The sequence below is a fragment of the Doryrhamphus excisus genome, chromosome 1 (assembly GCF_030265055.1).
Source record: "Doryrhamphus excisus isolate RoL2022-K1 chromosome 1, RoL_Dexc_1.0, whole genome shotgun sequence".
Taxonomy (NCBI): Eukaryota; Metazoa; Chordata; class Actinopteri; order Syngnathiformes; family Syngnathidae; genus Doryrhamphus; species Doryrhamphus excisus.
The window spans coordinates 37,739,938-37,754,700 of record NC_080466.1 but is presented as its reverse complement, the minus strand read 5'-3'; the positions used below and the strand labels follow the sequence as shown (position 1 = coordinate 37,754,700).

The window sequence follows — 14,763 nt, the reverse complement described above, 5'->3', positions numbered from 1 at the left end:
TTTTTTTTTGTCCCCCACCCTCTCCATGTTTCTGTTCAATCTGATCAGAACGCTTTCTGCAGATTTGCACACTGTTAGTGTTGAGATGCTAAGTCTGGTGTCAAGAGAATCGACACCGATTTTGCTTTTGTTTTCCCCTTTGGCTAACACTTGTAATTCCGAGACTAGGTTGACAAACAGTGGTTTTGTAAGCCAACAAGCCACCTGGAAGGATACAAAACAAAACAAAACATTGTTGGGCTTGGCCCTGGATTTCCATACTGCATACACTTTGTCACAGTTCTTAAAGTTGCTTTTTATATCAAGGCGTGTCCTTTCTCATGCCCTTGTTTGGTAGAGGCAGGGTAGGCTTGGGTTAAGCTTTTGCCTTGCTCAGGTCTTTCTGTGAAAGACTGCCATAGACAATTTTCTTTTTTTTTTTTTTTTACATATCTGAAGTTTTCATGACTGATTTGAAAATAATACACCCACAATTTGAACAAAAACAAAAAAACATCACTGAAGTGTATTTTATAATATAAATGTGTATATGTATGTGTGAAATAGAGACACTTGCATACATTTTCTGTATATTTCTGAGGTGCGTGGTTTGATGTGTATGCCCTGTTCTTTTTTATACACGCCACATGAATGTTTTTACTGAATCTGGGAATCCAAGCAACATTAGGAAAAGTAAATAATAAAGAGAAATTGTATATTGAAGCGTTTGTGGTGGTTTTTGTAAGGAGCGGAAGGAGGACTACACTAACATTGTGGTTTGTGTCCGGAGAGGAGAGCCGAGCATCCACTTCGGTAGCCTTAATCACGTGACCACCTTGTCTGCTGCTGGCTGAGTGAAGCGTGTTAGCAGGTAATAAAAAACACATTTTTACTCATGTTTTCTCGAATTTGGCCTTCATTTCCTATCGTGTTTAGTGCGTTGTCATCGTTGACCCTTATTTACGGACTTAGTCTCTGACTCCGTTGTTTCCCTGACTCGGGGCTGTGAGCGGTGTCTTTCGCAATTTTTCTGTTGTCTTGGTTCCCGGCGAGCAATGTCGTGATGGGATTGTGTTCCGCTGAAAGGCCTTCTTCTATTAATTCGATTCAGCTCTGTTGTTTGCTTAAGCCACTGTCGGTTATTAATTAATCTCACCTGAAAATATGGCCAATATTTGAACGAGCTTGTTATGCGGTCGATTATTACCAACTTGTACCAGATTTAGGTAGCATATTTTGCTAACGTTAGCTTCCAGCTTCATCTCCTCCGAGACTGTGTCGGTGTTAGCATGTTAGCTTCCCTAGCTTGGACAAAGCGGCCCTTAGTATTAACATCATCAAATTTGGAATTGTTTTGTTTTTACTTGCCACATCACGACAGTCCTTGGTGTGAATTAATGATCACATACTTTAAAGAAGTGTGTAGCAATTTGCTAACGTTAGGCGTTCCTGAAACCAACAATCTGCTGTTTCTTCGCAAATAAAAAGGCTATTTTGTCAAATGTTAATGTCACGGTATAGTGTATATTATCCACTTTAACACCCTAAATGTACATATGTATGTAATACATATATAATATTCATGTTGCTAAGTAAATAAAACTGATCCTGCAATGAATGGACTTTATTGTCTGGACGAAGACAGTTGAAATGTTTTTTTTTATTTTTGTCACTTGTAAATGATTCTTTTGTTAACGGAAGTTACTGTTCCTGATATTGTTTTTGAAATGGTTTCGTTCAAAATAGAATTTATGTCAGTATTGAAATCTGCCACTGAAATCCAGCCAGGTCCTTGGCATTAGCTTTGTTCAGCCCAGCAGCCAATGGTATTAGCGCATTCGATGACGTCACTATTGCAATGTCAACTGCATTGCTATTGTTCTCACAAGAAAACAACGGTGTCATTAGGAATATCAGCTTTATATTTTTGAGATAATACATGCGTTTTTGCCTGTCATACATACTTGCACGGTTTATGTATGCTGTTAGAAGTTTGCAGAAATATTCCTATTCATCTTGGCACACAGTTGTTTGCATTCAGAATGATTGCATTTGTCTCGTTTGCAACTTTTGACAGTCCAGTATAGTGTGCATATTTTTGCCATTTTTTACCCGTGAGAAGATGGATACTGAAGCTGTGTAGTGTTATTTTTCCTGCTACACACACACACACACACACACACACACGTCTTTGTGGTATGTAAAGGGACACCGGGTCAATCACTGTCTTCCACCTAGATTTTTAGCAAAACTGGGACAATTGTGACCACTAATAATGCTTATATTAATAATAATGTTAAAACTGCATAATAAGACTGTCATGGAGTGTTTTGTATGATCACATTTGTGAGCTTTCTTTGTTCTTGTTTCTTTGCCAGATTTTTTTTATTTTGTACATACAGAGTTTTGTATATACTGTATAAGATGAGCTCGCTGGGCAGTGAAAAGGCCCGGGGCCCCCGTGAAAAAGCCCCACCTGCTGCCACTCACACATCCCAACCACAAAAACAGATACAGGTGAGACTCTAAAGCCACAAACGTTTGGAGACTAAACACACACACACACATCTCACTGCAGCATATGTTTTTAAACAAAACATCAGTGACCCACATACTCTTGCCAAAAAATTCACATTTCACAATGTCAGGAGAAGCCGTGGTTAAAGTTTTTTCTTAGTTTAGTGGGTTTAGTCGTTTATTTACTTAACTGCAGAAAGTGCCGGGCGTCTCCCAGTTTTAGGTGTTTTTCAGAGGGATGCCAATATAAGAAGAAATATTCTCTTTTTATTTAAAAAACAACTTTTTAATCAGGTAACAGATGACCCTGCAAAATCTGGTTGCTTTAAATTCACACAATGTAAATCAGGACTTAGTCAAGCTCTGTCCAAGCACATCGGAAGGGTTAGCCATGTTTTTTTTATACGAAGATTCCAAAGATTATGCTTGATACGTGAACCCTGCCTTACTGGACCAGTACACGGTAATAGCATAGCAATAGCAGAGTTAATTGACAGAGATCACATCTCAAAGTGTCATTTAGTTACTTGAGTTTATACTCCAGACATCCAAATGTCATATTGATGTGCTTGGACTAACACATAAGATGCTATTCAGTAGTATTAGTAGTAGTAGTATTGTTTCACATCCACACCTATACTGGGGTCCAGTGTATTGATTGTATCTTCCACCCCCCAATGTGGGAAGCATTGTTTACAAATTAGTATTTTGTTGTTGCAGGCGACTGCTGAGCAAATCCGGCTTGCCCAGATGATCTATGACAAGAATGATGCTGACTTTGAAGACAAAGTTAATCAGGTACAGGTTTCCTTATCTACTGTTCAGTCGTCTCCATTCTGCATGAAACTGTTTCAGGCGATTAAAATCATGTTGCGTTAAAATTGCAAAGCATTACAGATGCAGTTAACATGACTATTATTTTCCCGTTTTTAAATATTTATACACTTGATGTGTGTCAGTTTGGCAAGTGAGTAGTTATGTTGGTGTTATGTACATGCGTATCAAGTGTGTGCTTGGTGTTACGTACCCTCAGCTGATGGAGGTGACTGGCAGGAACCAGGATGAATGTATGGTTGCACTTCATGACTGCAACGAGGATGTGAGCAGAGCCATCAACTTCCTTCTGGAGAGCACCTCGGACATGGTAGGTGTTGAGCAGTTTATATGTGTCATTTAATTAATATGTGTCATCTGTGTTGCATGCATTACACCAAATAAAAATATCACTCTTTTCTCACTCTCTTTTTGGTTTCTTTTTCTGTTTTTTATGTTCTGTGTGTAGACGTCATGGGAAACTGTAGGGAAGAAGAAGCCGCTGACGAAGGACGGCGCTTCAGAAAGCAAGGAGAACAAGGAAAACCGGGAGAAGAAAAGCGAGAGGGAGGCCAGCAAAGGTCGTGCGGCTCCCAACCGCAAGGGCAAAGGGGCCAATCGAAGCCGACAGGGTACATCTCGATAGATTTAAGTTGTGGTTCATGGCGTAATTTGCCACCGATGTAATGTCTAGATCCACGTGTGTTTGCACCAGGCGCAGTTCGTCCAGAGGAAAACGGCATAGAGGTGACACCAATGGACCGAAATTCCGATCGAGGGCGCAGGGCGAAAGGTGGCCGTGGTGAGATTGGTGTAAAAAGACTTCTCTCATCGTTTTGATCTTTGCTAAAGTGTGTGTGAACTTCACGCAGGATCGGGAGGTCGAGGCAGAGGCAGAGCATCAACAGCAAGCAGGTTCTCAGCCCAGGGAATGGGGTACATACTGTATTGTTGCTCATTTATTTTTCGGCCTTCACCTATCAACTGCAGTTACATTCAGCCAGCTCCTTATCATGATATTTTCCATTTTCCAGAACCTTCAATCCTGCAGACTATACCTCAGAGGGTGGGACCGGGACCACACAGAGTGAGGCTTGGGACACAACGGCTAACAACAATACAGATGAAATGGGTTCGTTTTGTTTTCATGGTGTACTTATAGGTTATCACATGGTTCACATGGAAGGTCGAGGGCTGATACTGGCACGCGGGGGCATGATACTGGGCCTGATACCAGACAAACCATGTGATGATCTTATTATCACATACTATTTAATCATGAGCTTATTATCATGTACTATTTAATCAAAAGACCATTTTGTTTCCAGAAAATGTTCAGTTTATTACATGTATTATATCTAAACCGTGTAAACACAATAATTGCAAAAATATTTCAACAATAATAATTTATCAACAGTCTTATCTTATCAATGTCTGACAATTAAAGTTCCATTAATCAAGTTTGGGTTTTTTGGTGACTGGAGAAGCACTAGGAATATTTATAGTTACAGTGACATTTCCTGTCACATGCACGGAGTTTAGAAAGTTAAGCCCAGGACCCCACTTCATGACTTGGGCTCATGCGCTGTTCTCTGATTGGTTGTTTCACGGGCACGATACCAGAGCAGCGTGCTCTGAGTGGACAGCTACGGGGGCTGATACTGGACATGGTTAAACTCGATATTTTATCAGTATCACTGCCCTGGGCTTTGACACAGTATCATTTCGGCCTTTTCCTGTATCATTCATGGGCGGTTTCTAGGGTACAGGGCCAATTAATACTGTAGTATGTGATAAATAGTAGTACTGAATTCTATGCAAATGTACTCTCCTTCAGGCGTCCTCCACTGTTGTTTACATATCTTTCTCTCATCTTGTTCTACTTTGACTCCTTGTTTACTTTTCTATATAGCTAACTGGAGAAACCCCATGGAAGACTATGGATCTGAGGACTGGAGTGAGGATGTTAGTGTGAGTTATGCATTTACAGTTTGGAACTAAAATGATTGTTGTGTGTGTATTTATAATAGCGATTTGTTTATTTTTTTTGTATTTTTTTTTTGTCTTGCAGCTCTCTGAGACCAAAGTGTTCACGTCGTCATGTGCACCTCCTGCTGAGAACCACATCACTCCTGGGCAAAGGTACATGAATACATGATGTGCTGAATAAATTACACAATTTACATATTTTAATTGTTTTCTTGCAGTCTGGACCTGGCCTCCCTGCTGCAGAAGCCTGTGGTTGGAGGGAGAGAAGCACCTGCCTCCTCTTCCTCACAGAGTCTGGTCTTCACTAACTCTCACCACCACCAGCCGCTACAGCAGCAACAACATCAGCCGCCTCCTCCCAGCCGCAACACTACTAGCGGCACCAGCTATGCTCACGCTGCTTTGGTAAAGAATATGACAAAGAATAAGACCTAAAAAGAAAGACCTACTCAAGCTAAATTTTCTCTGTGCTAGTCATCAGTTCTGGGAGCAGGTTTTGGAGATCTGGGCCAAGCCAAGCGGTCTCAGCCAAGTGCTGGAGCTCAGATACTGGAACAGCTGAAGGGTCCTGGCTTGGGTCCTCTGCCATCATCCCAAGTGGCGCCTCTTGCCAGCACCCAAGGAGGAAACCCTTCAATTGGTCGTCTGCCAGCCCTGGGAGCACCTATACCTCCGCCCTCCTCCTCCAGCTGGGACATGAAAGTGCCAGAATCGAACACCACCTCGCTGTCCTCACAGTTCAGCCGTAAGTATTCATGTCAACTCATAATACAGTAACAGACAAGCGTGTCGTTTATTTACATGCTCATGTTTTTTGTTTTTTTTTTTGCAAATGTGTAGGTGAGTTTGGTCTGCAGCCAGAGCCTTCGCTTGTGCTGAGCCAGCTCATTCAGAGGCACCCGGGCCCCTCATTGCCTCTGGCACGTCAGCCCAGCCCCCCATCGCAACAACAGGCCCCCCCTGCATCCGTCTCGTCTGCTTCTCAGCACAGCGGCTCATCGACAGCGGCTGTCGGTGCCAAACACCCGGCCCCCGGTGCAGGGCTGGATGCTCAGGGCTGCGGGACACCACAGCAGCAGCGGGTACAACTAAAAGGCCAGAAACGAAGGATACCTCCGACTTCAAAGGTAAGGACTTTTGTCTACACCGCTGTTGTTCTTGGACTACTTCATAGGAAAAGTAAAATGCTGAATAATACTAAACTGTCTTATAACACCATTTTGTGGTTTGGATAACCTCAGTCATTACCCGGGTCATTTTGACATGAATTATAGACCATACAAAATATACTAAACCAATTTCCACAAAGGAAAAATAAAGGAGAACTTATTACATTTTGTTTTGTTCATTCAACCACCCCCAGATTCACACTTTATTTTTTACTTTGGTTTGTACTTCAATCCTGCTGGAAGTCTGTACTCCACTCAGTGCTATTTTAGGTACATACATACGGTCATTATACATTGCTTAAACAACAAATCTAGTTTTTTTTATAACTTTAACATTAATTGTCAACATGGAGTTAAAATCTCTGTTTCCATGGCGTTTCCATGTGTGTGTGTGTGTTCATGGATTTTCTCTGAGTTCTCTGGCTTTCTCCCACATCCCAAAAACATGCATGTTAGGTGTATTGGAGGTCCTACATTTCCCATAGGTATGACCCTAATGAGAACAATAGAAAATAGGTGTTGTCTCAACCAATCTCTTTTTGTGACAGATCCCCTCCATAGCAGTAGAGATGCCCGGCTCCACTGATGTCCCCGGTCTAAACCTTCAGTTTGGAGCTCTAGACTTTGGCTCTGAGTCTGCTCTGCCAGAGTTTGGAGTTGTAGACGGCTCTGTCAACGCAACATCCAGGGATTCCTCTTCGGCTCCTGGCCCCGTGCCACCTACATCAGGACCAGGGACACAGAGCCAGACGAGCATGTACTCCAAACCGCTCAGGTACCTGAGGTCTCTTTAAATTTTACCGATAAAGAGGTTTAAAGTTATTAAATTTAAATTAAATTACATTTATTTCTCTCGTAGTGAGTCGCTGGGGAACCCTCTCTCTGTCGACCTTCCTCTCCCTCTTTCATCATCTGAGCCAGTGTATCAGTCTTCCTCAGCGACGCTCCCCAGTCTCACGCCCTCTTCATTAGGAACGGCCAGCTCCGCCAATGCTCCCTCTTTGTCACTTACCACATCCACCACCTCCTCATGCTCCGTACCCTCGGCCTCCCCCTTCTCTGCGGTGGGAGGAGGTTTTGATGGGCCCATGCCTCCTCACACTAGACTGTCTTTCTCCCAGAGCAAAGAAGCCCCTGGGCCAGTTATGGTGAGCACTTTGAAAACGTGTGCTGCAAGCATCTACTCCCCACTTAGTTGTTTGCTGTCACATAATGTTAGTGATTTGGCAAAGTTTAGCTACTAATGTTAGCCATCAAATAACAAAATTGTGATTGCAAATTAGTGGTCGCGTCCCTAAGAGTACTATTGTGTATGTGCACTCACTATGGAGGCCAGTCATCTTTTTCAATTTATTTTGTTATTTTTATTTTACACTTTGTTTTCCAATCAGCTATTTTAAAACACTAATTCTTATATATTTTTTTGGTTTTAAAAAAATGTCATTTTGAGCTAGTTGCAAACGGTACCTTTCACTAAATGTGTGAACTTTTTTCCTCACTAGAATGGTCTGAACGGAGTTAGGACCTCTGCAGCTTTAGACAGTAAGTAATCTTGTCTATATTATACTATATTATATTGACAGGATAGTAACCAATAAGATTGGATTATCTACTACATACTAGTTTCTGTTACATTTCATATATATTTGTTTTTTGGGGGTAAAACCTTAAAATGTTGGTTAAATGTTTTTAATCTGAAATTTTACACACACAGCACACTATCACAGTTGTATTACAGTTGAATGTTTTTTTTTTTTTAACCAATACTTTTCGTCATACTCTTCTCAGTTTCCTCAGCATCCTCCACACCAAAGCCTGAATCTCCGTCTCTTAATGTCAACCCCAACGGCGCTCCGCCCCCCTCCTCCCACTTAGCCCCTCCATCCTTGCCTGCACAGAGCTCTACCACGCTTTCCAGCCTGGCACCGGACCTTCCTTCTGCCAGCCAACTCAACTCACTCAACAGGTGAAATGCTTAAACTATCACATTTTTTTCATGTATTTTCGAAATTGCTAATGAATGTGCGGACTAACTACAGTGGATAGACGGGTAAAAACGTTGAGGAACCTGATCATAATGATGTTCTTTTGCTTTGTCTGCAGCCATGGCAGCAGCCACTCCTCAGCCCTTGGCTCCAGTGCCCTCACTGTAAGTTCTTCTTTGTTTACTAAAAGTAACAATGGCTGAAATCCTGTTTTTCCAGCATCAAAAATCTCTTAGTGACCAACAGGCTGACAAAAGTGTATAGAACGCCATCTCAAATGTATATTTGCTTCTGTCTCTCTTCAGTACAGCGGCGTTGACAGCAACAGTGTGAGCTCTCTCACTCCCTCCTCTGGCTCCTACAACACGTCATCGCAGCAGACACCCTCAGCCCTCCACTCGGCCCACAACAGCAGCAGCAACAGTAGCAGCAACAGCATCAGCCATCTGGCTAGCATGTCCAACATGGGCAACAACATGAGCAGCAATGTCGGAGGTCTCGCCGGCACCAGCGGACTTCACTCCGCTGCCACCAGCTCAGCGCTGGGACTTGGCTCCAATGGAGCTACTGGCATATCCAACCTTTCCGCACCAAGAGCCGCACCCTTGCTCTCGTCCTCTACTGGTACACACGTAAAACACAACAATGCAAATTGTTGGATTCCATATTTGTTTGTTATTGTCTAAGAATGCACTTTAAATACAACTTGATGCATATTAATCCAACTAGAGTGGTAACTGAAAGTAATGTATAGTCATGTATGCTGTCAACAGGTAAAGCCCCTCCTAACCTGTCCCAAGGAGTTCCTCCTCTGCTGCCCAACCAGTATATCATGGGTCCAGGGGGACTACTGCCAGCATACCCAGTAAGTAGTTCCACCTCGTAAACCAGTAACTAGATATATGTTCCTATAAGATGACTTTATTTTACTGTTAATGTGCACTACAAATAGAAGACTTGATTTGTTTTCACAGCAGATCTACGGCTATGAGGACCTCCATATGCTCCAGTCCAGACTGCCCATGGTGAGCCTTAAATCATAGTCCCCTTAGTCCTTTAACAGTTTTTCTTTGGAGCGGTTCCCAATTGTCTTTTTGCCCTCAGCCATCTCTCCAGGATTACTACGGAATCACATTCCCTGGCCCCACTGCCACTCTGTCTAGCAGAGATGGGAACCTCGCCAACAACCCCTACTCAGGTAAGCCCTCCTCGCATCAGGCATCCAAAACCGACTTGACATCCCCCCCCCCGTGGTCCGCCCCGTTCAGGTGAAGTCACAAAGTTTGGAAGGAATGACTCCACCTCTCCAGCACCACCCACTAGCCTGGCAGCTCAACAGCAACCCCCGCAGGGCCAAAGCCAGGGCCAGAGCCAGGGCCAGCCTCAACCTCCTCAGGCCCAGCCTCAACCGCAGGGCCAGCCTCAGCACCACAGCAGTCAGCAGGCCTTCCTGCCTCCCGGCTACAGCTACACGGGACTGCCTTACTACGCCGGGGTTCCCGGCGCCGTGCCGAGCGCTGCTGCATTCCAGTATGGCCCCACCATGTTTGTTCCTCCGGGGGGGCCGGGACCAACCTCAGCCAAGCAGCACAGCATGGGACTCGGTCTGGGTAACCCGTCGGCGAGCCCCTTCCAGCAGCAGACACAACAGCAGCCCAGCGGTTATGGCCAGCACACCTTCAGCTCAGGTCATTGACAAAGCAACGCAGAGTCCTGTTATGATGCTCGATTTCCTTGCAAAGAATACACACAGTATACTGTGTTACTATGTTGGTGTTCTTCTTCTCAGGGTACGAGGAGCTGACAGCAGGACCGGCTGGAGTGGACTACAGTAAAGGCTACAATTCCTCCTCTCAGGCACAAGCCAAAACTGCTGCTAGCGGGCCTGGCAAAGGTACTGTAGGTACTCGTATTAAAAGGTACTCGTTGTGTCTGTATTGATCTCAATCCCGCTTCCTCTCTCAGGCGTTTCAGTGACATCAAGTAACTCTGGTGTGCCAGACATCAGCGGAAGTGTTTACAATAAGACCCAGGTGAGCTTTAATGAGTCCAAGGAGTACTGTACATATAGACAAACAACCATTCACACTCACATTCATACCTATAGACAATTTGGAGTCGCTAATTAACCTAGCATGTTTTTGGAATGTGGGAGGAAACCGGAGTATCCGGAGAAAACCCACGCATGCACGGGGAGAACATGCAAACTACACACAGAGATGGCTGAGGGTGGAATTGAACCCGGGTCTCCTCACTGTGAGGTCTGCACCACCGTGCAGCCCTAGAATGGGTCATAGATTTAAAAAAATACAAATAAATACAGTGGTGCCTTGGTTAGTGTTAATTAATCCATACCAGAAAGTCCGACTCAAACCAAAACAAACTCTAACCAAAGAAAAATTTCCCATGAAAAGTAATGTAAATCCAATGAATCTGTTCCATACACATCAATATTTATAGTTTTACATGCAGAAAATGATTCAAAAATAAATGTCTGCGAAAAAAAAAAAATGTGCTGTGAGGTCTGCGCGCTAACCACACAACCATCGTGCAGCCCCTGAAATGAATGCTAGGTTTTTAAAAAAAAAAAAAACTTTATCAACTATCACATGACAGCAGATGCATTTTAAGTAGTCATTATCAGGTAGCTTTAGCTACTGTACCTCTGCATGCATTTTAAAAAGTTGTTTGCACTACTTGCGTATGTCGTAAGTGATGCTAATTATACGCTAATGTCTTCTTTATGTGTAAATGTTATACTACAACAGTGGAATACGCAGAATAAATAGTTAATCTGATCTTATTTACTGTTTACTGTTCAGAGCAGTTAAGGGTGCATAGATAATGGTTTTGGACCAGTACAGTACAACAAATGAGGATCTCACAGAGTTCATCATTTTTTTCTGTTTTTCTGCTCTCTTAGTCTTTTGATAAGCAGGGTTTCCATGCAGCGACCCCCCCTCCCTTCAGCCTGCCATCTGCACTGGGGGGTCCGGGGCCCCTGAATCCCGGAGCAGCCCCTGGAGGTTATGCACCGGCCCCGTTCCTTCACATCCTGCCTCACCAGCAACCACATTCTCAGCTGCTGCACCACCATCTGGCTCAGGATGGACAGGTAAACAAACGTGGATAGGTAGTAGTGTTTTTGTTTAAACGTTGCACAAATGTAGTGGGGACAAAATATCGATGCATTCTTTATTGTTGTTCGTTTTGGTGACACATCATCGTAAGATTCATGCTTGTGTGTGTTGCTATAAATGCATTCCCTGAGGGAGAAGAGTGAGTGGCGGACAGGAAGTGATCTTGGTGGTTGAGAGTTGAGTTTTCATCTTGGGATTATTGTGCCTGTTGTCATGGCGATCTAATCCCCAAACATTACAGTAACATTTCTGACACCTAGTGACCAGTGTGGAATACTATGTCAACGTCTTTGAATGTGTCTTTTAAATGCTTTTATATTTGTATTTTATTTCATTTAGCTATTTAGGTCGAAAGAATGTAACATTAGCTTAAATATGCATACTTTTTGATGAGCATTCAGCCACGAAACTGCATGATTTGGTAATGGTAATGGTTTTATTTCATTTGAACATGTTTGAACGTGTACAATTGAATGCATCCCATAATCAGTTCCCAGTTCCACATGTCCAAAAGGAGTAGGAAGAAGCAAAGCTTATTAAATCCTACCCCTCCATCTGGTACTTTTACAATCAGTAACTGTTACATTTGTTCACTTCCTGCTTTCCTAATATAGTTTAAGTTTTTCAAAAAAAATTTTTTTTAATTTTTGTAATGTAGCGAAGTACAAGGTGATATGACTATATGATATATTTGTTACATATATATAATAAACTGTAATAACTTGGATAAGTTCATTTATTTCAGTAGTGACAAAGATTCATTACACACCCAAATCTACTGCTCAAATCAGCAAATGAAATGCAAAAAAAATAAAAATGATCTCAACTTGTGTGTGTGTGTGTGTGTGTGTGTGTTCAGGGTCCAAGTCAGCGTGGGCAGTCCAGCAGCCTGCAGCAGAAGAGCCAAGTCAATAAGTCCAGCTACGGCACCTCTCCTTACTGGGCCAACTGAGCTTGCTACTCTGTGTATGTGTGCGCATGTGAATGTGTGACAGGATGTTTGTTTATTTGTTTGTTTGTTTGTTTGTGTGTGTGGCCATGCACCACACTAAAACGTCTGACTGACAAAATAATGGAGGGACAAACCATTTTACAACACAAACTAAAAAACACACACACACACACTACCACCGCCTCCCCCTTTGCTCTGTATATCCCCCTTTTCAAATTTATGGCTGTTGTATGTAAAATATATTTATGTATGTATTTATACAGTATATATGTATTGGTAGAACATGAAATGTGGTTTTCTGCATTTTAGTTTTTATTTTGAAGGGCATTTTATTTTGAAAACAAATGTGGAAAGATGAGAATGCTAAATCATGGAGATGAAGTTGTTGAATATACTTGAACACAAGCATCATGTGATGTGGATTCATTTTTGTATGCATACATGAACTGAGAACGATGTACATAGATTCCATGCATCATTTTCATGGCTCAGGCCCGTTTTTTTTTTTTATTTTTTTTTATTTTTTATTTTTAGAAGAAATATGTTTTTTGTAATTTTTGGTCTCCTGCATCTGTGAATCCTTATTTGAAGCGTGACTTGAGTTGATAGCTTGAGTTTTCTTTTGTTGCCGTTTTCCCTCCATTTGTCTGTCATTCCTCAACTCTTACTAGTTGGCTGGTCACCAGCCTGGCCTTGATGTCATTTTAACATTGGTTTAACCCTTGTTGTCCAGATTAAAACGTCAAACAGTTTGTTTCTGTGCTAGATCCAATTTGTGTGTGTATGTGTGTGTGTGTATGACCACAGGTTTCAACAAATCGAATGCAGTTTAAAAATTATTTTAAAAATCATACTGAATACAAATCCAAGACTATTGGATATATATTGGGTATTGGGGCCACATGGAAGAACAAATTTGGGATTAATTTTTATTTAATTTTAATTAATTTGGGGAATAAAAGTCGTTTAATAAATGTTAAAATAACATAAAATAAATGTACGTTTCATCGTGTCAGAATATAGGTCTTCAGGAATTAAACTATACTCTTGCTTCAGGCAAACTATAACGGGACAGCAAAACATAACAATTGAGCATTTTTTAAAAATATATATATATTTTATTATAAACTTCAATTGTACAAAACAGTATTAGCAGAATTACAGGAACATAAAAGTGCAATTCTACAGAACAATATCAACATAAATAAGAACAAGTAAATAACAAAGAAAGGGATGTGCTAGGGATATTGCTTGAAAATAAGAACAAAATAAAAACAATATAAAACAAGCTTAAGCTTATGTTTTCTATTGTCTAAGCAACTTAAGCTTGTTCTTCACATGTTTTTAGAACGTTCTCCAATATATAAAAGGTTTTCACTGCTTTTCTGTTTTTTTATTATAAGCTTCAGTGATTCATATAATATTTTCAGTTCCGAAGAACAGATAGCATCACATAGCATAGGTTAGCATTTCACTTCCGCCTTTAACACAAGGTCCCCGGGTTTAGCTGTCCTAAGCAATGCCTGTAAAGTTTGATTTGTTTTTATGCATTTTATTAAAATTTATTCTCGTTATTGTACTACTTTATTCTCATAAACTCGTATTTTAATACGCCATCGTAACAGACATCGCCTGATAAAGCTATGAAAACGAGGGTCGTTTTGCAATGCTATAGCGTCCTCAAATGGAACGAAGTGCATGCATTGTCTCAATGAGTAATTTAATCTTTTAAAATCGTATTGAAGACATTAGATTTTAAGCGATATGTAAAGGCTTTAAATTTCTAAATTAAAATTCTTAGAGCCTACTGTTTGTTTGGTCCGAGTGCCATTGTGCTCAAATCTTACATTCCAACACAAATGGGTACAATCAAAGTCTATGAACATACTGAAAAAGTAGGCCTTGAAGGCAACACGGACTCCATCATCCTGTAAGTCTATGATCGATTCAAAGTCATCAGGAGCAGGTAGATTACCAAAAAGGGACCTTTGATTCCAAAAGTTAGCACTTTCCTGCTGATGTATATTTATAGCGCTGTGATTCAACCCCAGAGGTGTCATTTTAAAACAGTTTTTAAGACCAAACCTGCTTTTTGGGTGCACATGAACGCCCCATCAGTGTGTCTTTGTTCAATTCAAGTTGAGGTTGAGCTATAAATGAAAGTAATCATTCCAGTTAACATTATTATTATTATTATTATTATACAATTATACCCCAAT

At 41.5% G+C, this 14,763-nt stretch overlaps 1 protein-coding gene across 2 annotated transcripts; it reads left to right on the top strand.

Moving 5' to 3' along the window:
* The first annotated feature begins 733 nt into the window (after positions 1-733).
* ubap2a (ubiquitin associated protein 2a) lies at positions 734-13,067 on the top strand. Of its 2 annotated transcripts, none has more exons than XM_058073751.1 (27): positions 734-850; positions 2,358-2,496; positions 3,217-3,294; positions 3,530-3,640; positions 3,779-3,941; positions 4,025-4,111; positions 4,182-4,224; positions 4,344-4,441; positions 5,222-5,280; positions 5,381-5,451; positions 5,517-5,703; positions 5,773-6,043; positions 6,139-6,425; positions 7,016-7,242; positions 7,327-7,615; positions 7,970-8,009; positions 8,256-8,433; positions 8,571-8,616; positions 8,758-9,076; positions 9,226-9,317; positions 9,427-9,477; positions 9,557-9,650; positions 9,721-10,140; positions 10,242-10,346; positions 10,418-10,485; positions 11,376-11,567; positions 12,452-13,067. In XM_058073751.1, the coding sequence occupies exons 2-27, from the start codon at positions 2,404-2,406 to the stop codon at positions 12,542-12,544; spliced, it is 3,762 nt and encodes a 1,253-aa protein (XP_057929734.1). In that variant the 5' UTR covers positions 734-850; positions 2,358-2,403; the 3' UTR covers positions 12,545-13,067. The 2 variants fall into 2 exon arrangements, with proteins under 2 accessions (XP_057929734.1, XP_057929730.1); XM_058073747.1 differs by having other exon boundaries at positions 4,182-4,245.
* The last annotated feature ends 1,696 nt before the right edge of the window (positions 13,068-14,763 follow it).